General features: G+C 49.2%; 1 protein-coding gene across 7 annotated transcripts; it reads right to left on the bottom strand.

Moving 5' to 3' along the window:
• Positions 1-419: 419 nt before the first annotated feature.
• On the bottom strand, positions 420-7,431 carry FANCG (FA complementation group G). Of its 7 annotated transcripts, none has more exons than XM_052670151.1 (10): positions 7,320-7,412; positions 6,070-7,114; positions 5,446-5,592; positions 4,472-4,632; positions 4,163-4,229; positions 3,413-3,750; positions 3,204-3,259; positions 2,537-2,674; positions 1,544-1,676; positions 420-949 (listed from the first exon to the last, which is right to left on the bottom strand). In XM_052670151.1, the coding sequence occupies exons 2-10, from the start codon at positions 6,070-6,072 to the stop codon at positions 832-834; spliced, it is 1,161 nt and encodes a 386-aa protein (XP_052526111.1). In that variant the 5' UTR covers positions 6,073-7,114; positions 7,320-7,412; the 3' UTR covers positions 420-831. The 7 variants fall into 7 exon arrangements, with proteins under 7 accessions (XP_052526111.1, XP_052526115.1, XP_052526114.1 ...); XM_052670155.1 differs by having other exon boundaries at positions 6,070-6,475; positions 7,320-7,394; XM_052670154.1 differs by having other exon boundaries at positions 6,070-6,526; positions 7,320-7,344.
• Between the last annotated feature and the right edge of the window lie 725 nt (positions 7,432-8,156).

Raw genomic sequence — 8,156 nt, 5'->3', positions numbered from 1 at the left:
GCTCCGTGCGTGGGCGAGAGCGTGGGGACGCGCCGGCGAAGGGAGGGTGCTTTGGTTTTGTTATGCTTTCTCCCAGATTTAAGGGATCTGAGGACAGTTCTGGAAGGTTTGACTCCGTGGGTTGTGACCCCTTCGAGAGGCACTGCACACCATCCACCTCCATGCACCCCAGCACCTTCCAAAGCTCTAATTTGGCTCCTGTGCTCCCCATTCCCTCTCGGGGGTAGCAGGAGCACAGCAGGAGCCCCATTGCAGCCCCACGGTTACACTAGAGGCCAGGAGAGCAGCCCTGGGTCTCAGTTGCTTTTGCTGGCTCATGCACCACACAGGAGGTCAGAGCTCCAAGCCACATACTTGAGCTTCAGTCACTTTTCTAGGCTGTAGTGACTGAGCAAAAAAGCAAACATACAAAACACAGGTAAAACAGGGCATCTGACAACCCTTTATTTTATAAGAATGTCCAGCTTTGCCATCAGCTCCTTGCAGCAGGGAGCACAGAGCAGGATTCATCATGGTACAGCAGCACAGCTGATGTTAACTCCAAAAGAGCAAGGGTATCTCCACTCATCTCCCACACTCCCAGGACATATTCCTCAGGCTCACAGCTGTGCCAGCAGTATCAAGACCATGATCTTCACTGTGAGAAAAGAAGTCCCAGAAGAATTTACATAAATTAAATAGATCTGAGGCTGTCCTTCTGTTTCAGACTTTTGGGAAACCACCTTCGTCCAAAAGTTGCTTTGAGTCTTGCAGGAGTCCTTAAGGACCTCATGCCACCCTGGAAGGCTGCAAAACTGGAAAACTTCAGCAGGTGGCAATGAGTAGATTGGACTATCTTGACGAATCCTGCCTTGTGGTCCTGAGGTAATCCTGTATGCATCTAGCAAGAGATTCATTCTTTGAAAAGGTTGCCTGCTTCAGACATGAGTCCAGGTACAAAGGGAAGGACCTGAAAGAGAAGAGAGTGTTGCAGCCATAAGATCTGTGACATTCCCTCACCACAGTCTTACTATACTAGAAAGTTCACTCCTCCTGCACTGCATAAAGCCCCCAATTCTCACCCCAGCCTTTACTCTCCCATTTTGCCATCACAAAACAAGGCTTTAGCTCTATATCTGCTCTTTTGTAGAGCATCTCGGACTACACAGAGGGGCAAAGCTCCTCAGGTTTTAAACTGAGACAGGAGAAGTTTAGGGGAGATACTAGGAGGAAGTATTTCACACAGAGTGTGGTGAGGCACTGGAACAGGTTGCCCAAGGAGGCTGCGGATGCCCCATCCCTGGAGGCATTCAAGGCCAGGCTGGATGTGGCTCTGGGCAGCCTGGTCTGATGGTTGGCGACCCTGCACACAGCAGAGGGGTTGAAACTTGATGGTCTTTGTGGTCCTTTTCAACTCAGGCCATTCTATGATTCTTTGATTCATTCAAACTGCAGGTGCAGGCTAGGAGGAGCTGAGTTAAATTGTTCACTGTTTAGAACACAGGCTGCACTGTCAGAGCTCTTGTGTGTGGCCTCTTGACATCCCACGTGCCCTACTACACACCTTCCTTGCCTTTCCTGCTGCCCATCTTCCCCAGCATGGCTCTCCAAGTACTTCTGCCAGTAATCAGCAGCCTCTTGTTTTCGGTTCAGTTTCCACAGGACTTGCACCAGGTAGAAGGCAGCAGTGGTGTCATCTACAAGACACCATGATGGATTCAGACATTAGCAGGGAAAGATCAGGCCCCCCGTACTGCTGCAGTGCTGCAAAAGAAGCTTAGCTACCAGATGCAGGAACATGAGGACAGCTGGTGCAACAGGGGAGGAGACTGTCTATGTCATAGGCTCTAATTATAACCCTGCGGCTGGCAGCCAGGATGGAAGCCAAGACAGATGGCATCAGGCCTGCAGCACAGCCAACCACTCCTGTTTGGACACGAGTTGGGGTTTTCCTAGCATACACATCTGCAGTCCCAGCGCACAGCACTGGCTGGGAAGGAACCTCAGTCAGGTCTGGGACCACCAGTTTTGGCAGATCCTGCTAAGACTCAGACCCCTACAGCATCACAGCACTGCTGGAACACTGAGCAGCAGAGTTTGCAGAGATCACCCCAGAGCACTCATAGCACACTGCTCTGCACCCTGCTCCCTTAAAGGCCTCCACACTCAGCCTCTGGGCTGCCAGGTGTAGACAGGCACCTTCCCTGGGTGAAGCAAGACTCCATCTATCCAGCTATTTTGTTCTAGAAAAGCAAACCTTCTTGAGAAGAAGCTGACGGTACCGGGAGTGGGAAGGAAGAACTGAAAACTTTCAGGCTGCCTTAGGGCAGTAGTCATGATCAGTGTTCTGATGCATTCATCAAGCAATAGTTAGTAGTTCACCAAACTCACCAAGCTTCAGAGGAGCACCTCAAATATGTAACATGCTAGTAGCCCTTGGTATTTGAACAAGCATGACATAAATTATGATGTCTTCCTGCTGAAGTCATTAAAACAGGAAAAAAAAAAAAAAAAAAAAGTGAAAATTCTCTGTTCCTCATGAAAAAGAGCCTCTTACCTGGTGAGATCTGCAAGCCATGCTGAAAATCCAGCAAGGCTTCCTTGTGCCTCTCCTGCTCCAAAAACTGTATCCCACGCCCAATCAGAGAAAGCAACCTGATCTTCTGGAGAACCTTCACTTCTGGCAGTAGACTCTCTGTCACATAAAGTCACAGGTTAGTGGTAAAGATGTGTGAGATCTGCTTGGGCTGCTCATCTTCCAGCTCCCCTTCTGCACAAACAGCGGCACAGCCAAGACTGCTGCCAGGCTGGGAAAGGCCAGGAGGCAGCAAAGGGTAAGACCAACGAACATCAGGAGCTTGGTATGTTACATGCCTACAGTGTAACAGTAACCACAGCAGTAGCTTGGCCTTTGCCTGCTCATCTGCAAATCTCACACAAATCTTTCCTCTGAAATCCAGTACTGAGAAGCTTCACAATTCATTCAACTGTCACCTTTGTGAGAGAGAAGAAAGCAGAGCAAGGCCAAATTCTGCTCCAACGAAACCAGCCAGTCCTTTCAGTGTGGCACAGAGCTCAGCACACCGCAACAAACACCTCCTGCCAAAGGTGGCACTGGAGATGCAACCCTCTTTTACACGCCCTCGCCAAGCATACAGATGCAGACAACCAGACACAGATCCCACACAGTGCCTACCTGCTGGTTCAACCACACAGTGCCCTACCTGCTGGTTCAACATCACGCCCACATGGCTGAAATCGCAAGAGGTCGTTGAGGCACCTGCAAAGTGGTAGAACAGAACTTCAGTGCCATGCCTGGACTAGAAAGTCAGCTGTAAGCTGTCACACCAGCCCCCATGCTGATCTGTGCTCTGCTCAAACCAGTCATTACAGCCTGCTAGAGAGGCTGTCTCTCACAACACGACATTGTTACCTGCTGAATTGCATTATGGCCTCCTTGCCTTTGCCAAGCTTAGTCCATGCCCAGCCCTGGTGCAGGTAAGCAGCTGCTCTCCACATGAGGCAGAACAGACTCTCTCTCTTCTGAGACAGGAGCCCACCAGCCAGCCCAGTCTCCATTGATGCGCGCTCTGGCTGTTCCAGCTTCTCCTCAACTTGTACTATCTGTGGGATTAGGTGAGTTGTCCTGCTGATGACCTCATCACACACTGTTAATGAATCCTGATACCTTCCATCTTGCTCCAAGGCAGATGCTGCTTCCAGGAACACCTCAGGGATCCTAGGCAGAGGTGAGCCACTATCTAGGGGAACCTGGTGAGCAAAAGTGATGGCAGTGCTAAGATATAGCCAAGCAAAAGAACCATGTTTACTGGAAACCTAGAGCTGCTGTCCAGCAAAGCTTAGACCCATCCCCACAGCCACTGGAGCCTGCTGCAGGAAGCAGAAGGTGTCTCGCAACAATAGCTCAGCAGTCAAGAAGGCAAAGCCCTACTTCTAAAGCAAAGGGTATTCAAAACCAGGCCAACAGCTGCTCCCTACAAGAGGGAGCTGTTTCTCCAGACAGCAGTGGCAAGCAGTCTCTTGTGCGAATCCAAAAACAGACAGGCCAGAGTCACCAAATCCCCGTTCATTTCCTCCATATTTCAGGTTAGACACTGGAGCCTGGAGTCAAGCTGTGAAGTCTGGGCCAAGGCTTCATCTGCCAAGTCACCAAGATACCTGCCTGTTGCTGCAGTCCCTCCTGCAGCAGAGCCAGAAAATCCAGGTAATGTTCCACTGCATCAGCCACCCTGAAGAAACAGGACAAGTGTTGGAAAACAGGGTGAGCCTAAGAATTGCCAGCAGCCAGGCTTAACCTGAACTGTCAGCCTGCAGATGCTCCCTGTGCTGTACTCACTCTAGTTACAATACCTACAACTTTAGCAGTTACAACAGCAGTACTGGACTTCCAGGAACACAAAAAAGAAGAAAAAAACCCACCATAGATCCCAAACAAGTAGCATGTTGCAAGCAGACTAGAAGCTGCTGTTACCTCCCATCCTGGAGACACCTTTGTGCCAACAGGTATTTCACTTCAGAGGGGTGGTGATGGCGAAGGAGAGAAGTTAACATTTGTGTGTTGACAAGGAGATCTGCTTGGATTAGGAAGTATGGATTAGTGGAAGTAGCTGATGGAGAGTTTTTTTCCAGAGCCTGCAAAACAGGAACAAAATATATTATCAGCATAATCCTCGTCAAGTCCCAAACAGCTGCAATCACTTCTTATTTCTGGCATCTGCAGATGTACCCAGAAAGTAGAAGTAATACATCCTGTGCACAAATCATTGTCATTCACTACATCACAGCCACTTTCAGGACAAGGAAGATCACAGCGAGACAGGCAGATTCATACATTCCACACAACATTAGGAGATAAGACCATTCACCCAGAGAACATGTGCCCCAACTTTTCAGTTCACATTGCTCTGACTTGTCTGAAACAGCATCTCCCATTGCAGCCACTGACCTGGTTAGACCAGATCTGGGGCCATTAGTAATAAGAGACTGCTCTCCACGACTGTGTTTGTATGTGATGCATTTCAAACAGCTGAAGAGCCAAGCTCAGTGTTTATGGCTGTGACCTGCTCCTCCTAGGATGATCAAGTTTGCTATGACTGACTAATGTACACCTACAGCCACCATCTGCCTTATAAGGCCTCTTTACTAGACAATTAAGAGACTGATATTCCCTGACACCAGAAAATAGCCTCTTCTCAAGCCACCGAAAATCTGAACTAGGACTCAGAGATCTTGCCACATCCAACAGCTGGGTGCCAACAGCAGGAACTCCTGACCAAGCTGGGCTCCTTCCTGCCCACTGATGAATCCAAAGAAGCAGTTGCTGAAGGTACTGGATTTCTATTTTAGAAACCCCCTCAGAAAGCAGAAGCATGTTTGAAGGTCCATGCGGGCTTTGTGAGACAAAAAAAAAAAAAAAAAGCCAGCAGAACTACAGGAGACATATACCTCATAGAGTAGAGATAGGGCCTGCAGCTCTGCATCTGTCTCCCCCAGCTCCTGGTACACCGCTGCAGTGTGAGACAGGGCAGGATGGCACTGGAAGTCTACCTGGAGGGCCCGCTTCAGGTGCTGAAGTGCTGTCTGAGGCTTGCCCTAGGAAGGTGAGAAGAGGTTTTTGCGCAAGGACATCTTACTGATATCTTTACAGTTCTGCTTTGTTTCTCTAATGATCCCCCCTAAGCAAAGGCAGTTTACACTCATATAAGTTAGCCCAGCAGCTCATCAAACCCTCTTCCGCACTGCCAGCCTCCCTCACAGAACTCCTTCCATCCCCACCAGGCAGCATATTCATATCAGTTGTTCACAGCACTTCAGACTCCCTCCCTGGAACCATTATTCTGAGTTTATCTTTCCACGTCAATCTTTCACACTCAGACAAAAGTCTTGCCTGTATTTTGAGGCTGCCAAGGAGGCTGGAATAACAAGGGAAAATTCTGCTTGAAACCTTGACTTCTTGTAGCAGACTAGGACCACGCAGAAGCAGCATGGACATTAGCATGTTTCCCCAGCTTGCTCCGGGCTGCTTTCCCTTTTCCCTTCAACAGGGGGGAGGTGAGGCTTGGCCATTACCATTCTCTGAGCACAGCAGCCAAGGCAGACGTAGATCTGGGCCAGGACCCTCGTGGAGCAGAATCCTCCTGCAGCTTCCTGGAGAAGGCAAAGGGTAGTGGGGAGGTTTCCTGCCTCCAGCTCTTGCAACCCTAGGACAGATCCAATATTTCAGCTCTGCAGCTTCCCTTCCCATTTTGCCTTTCCATCAAGCAAGCACATGTAGACACCTTCCTCATTCATCCCTTGCTTACAGATCTACTCTCACAAAGGAAGCAATCCTATGGGTCCAGCTGTGCTGGATTCTGGGCTGCATCAAAACAGGAGTGGCCAACAGGGAAAGGAAGTCCCTTTCTGCTCTGCCCTTGTGAGACACCATCTGCAGTACTGCATCCAGGTCTGAGGCATCCAGCACAAGGATGCAGACCTGCTGGAACAGGAAGGCCACAAGGATGATCAGATAGCTGAAGCACCTCTCCTGTAGTGAAGACAGACAGAGCTGGGATTGTTCAGCCTGGAGAAGGCTCACTGTGGCCTTCCAGTACCTAAATGGGGCCTGCAGGAAAGATGGAGGAAGGCATTTTTCCTAGATCACAGTGATAGAAATATTAATGGCTTTAAACTAAAGCAGGGTAGATGTAAATTAGACATTAGGAGGAAATTCTTTACTCAGACAATAGTGAGGCACAGGAACAGGTTGCTTAGAGAAGCCCAGGAGTGTCCAAGGTGAGTGGAGCTATAGACAACCTGGTGGAAGGTGTCCCTGCCTACAGCAGGGAGGTTGGAAGTGGATAATCTTTAGGGTTCCTTCCAACCCATACCATTCTATAAATTCTGCTCTATAAAATTAAATAATTATCTACTGAAATATGAGATGACAAGGTTGCACAATAGCTTTGCATGTCTCTCACAGCATTGTAATCAGAAGGAACAATATACTCACAAAAAGTCAGGCAACTAAAGACAAAATAAAGCCCCCTGTCAGCCTTCTATTTTTTACAAGGTCACTGTGAATCCCATACACCAAGCTAAGTCACAAGGCAGGCTGAAGAAGAGGGAGTCTTAGCTGGAAGAAAAATCAGAGAAACACCGGATACCAAGCTTAGGCCTAAAGACTGAGTCCAGGCTCTTTTCTGAAGAGAAAAGCCCAATGGCTGGCATGCTTAGGAAGAGCAACCAAAACAACAGCAGCAGGTGGGTGAGAGGAGGGTGTGCTGGGACAAATGAGCAGGGGAGGGAGTGACAAGGGTGACCACCTCCTTCACACAAACCTTGCAAGAAGGCAGTTGCCGTGCACAGGGTCCCCTTCAAGTCCTCAGCGCTCTGTACAAGGGAAACGGAGGCCTCCTCAGCAGGTGCTCTCCATGCCTTGAGAAGGGTGAGGAGCTCATTTTTCTCTCCACTGCATGGAGCTCTCCCTGGATCCTGTGAACATACAGAGGAGAGAAGGCAGGGAATGCTGAGGAGAAATAGGAAAAACAGACCCCAGGGTAATGGGAAAGAGAACACCAACTAAACCCTTCCCAGTGATCTATGCAGGGGAGCATTCCACCCCCTCACTTTAACTACAATCCACTCACATTGTGATTCCTGCCTGACCGTAGGCAGCACCTCTCCACATCAGCGTGAGGGGTAGCCAAAGGGACTCCCAGCAAGGCAGGTCTGAGTGCTGTCTGAAAGCATCTGCCCCTCCTTATCAGCAAGAAGGGTTCTTTGCCTTGCTCTGTAGAGACTGCAAGTCCACCAGCAGCCTCCATCATGTGCCTGGTGCCCCAGGATCTCTGGGATCCATTAACACGTTTGGGACTGTTTTCAGTAAACTGGGATGCCAGGTAAAAACAGAGGTGACTGGGAAAAAGTGTTTCAGATCTGCAAATGCTACGGAAACATATGCAGAGTAGGCTTTCTGACAAACACAGAATTTGTGTCAGCTCTGCATCCTTTAGCAAACTGGCAAGTATTTATTTTAGACTGTACAAATATAGGTACAGCACACACAGATGACTTAGAAACTCACAGTGACAGCAAGAAAGTGAAATACAAGCCCAGGCTAAATGGGGCTCCTGGCAGCAGCAAACAAGTCAGACGCTTCCCTCTGAGGTAGAGCA

Source organism: Tympanuchus pallidicinctus, unplaced genomic scaffold (genome assembly GCF_026119805.1).
Source record: "Tympanuchus pallidicinctus isolate F22 unplaced genomic scaffold, pur_lepc_1.0 scaffold9, whole genome shotgun sequence".
Classification (NCBI taxonomy): Eukaryota; Metazoa; Chordata; class Aves; order Galliformes; family Phasianidae; genus Tympanuchus; species Tympanuchus pallidicinctus.
Note: the sequence above shows the minus strand (reverse complement) of the source record. Positions and strands in the feature narration are given on the sequence as shown.

Coding starts and splice junctions, on each gene's coding strand:
- FANCG (XM_052670151.1), bottom strand. Junction 3,751..4,162: donor AGGAGGGACTGCAGCAACAG/GCAGGTATCTTG, acceptor TTTGCTCACCAG/GTTCCCCTAGATAGTGGCTC. Junction 1,677..2,536: donor TGGCTTGCAGATCTCACCAG/GTAAGAGGCTCT, acceptor GGTGTCTTGTAG/ATGACACCACTGCTGCCTTC.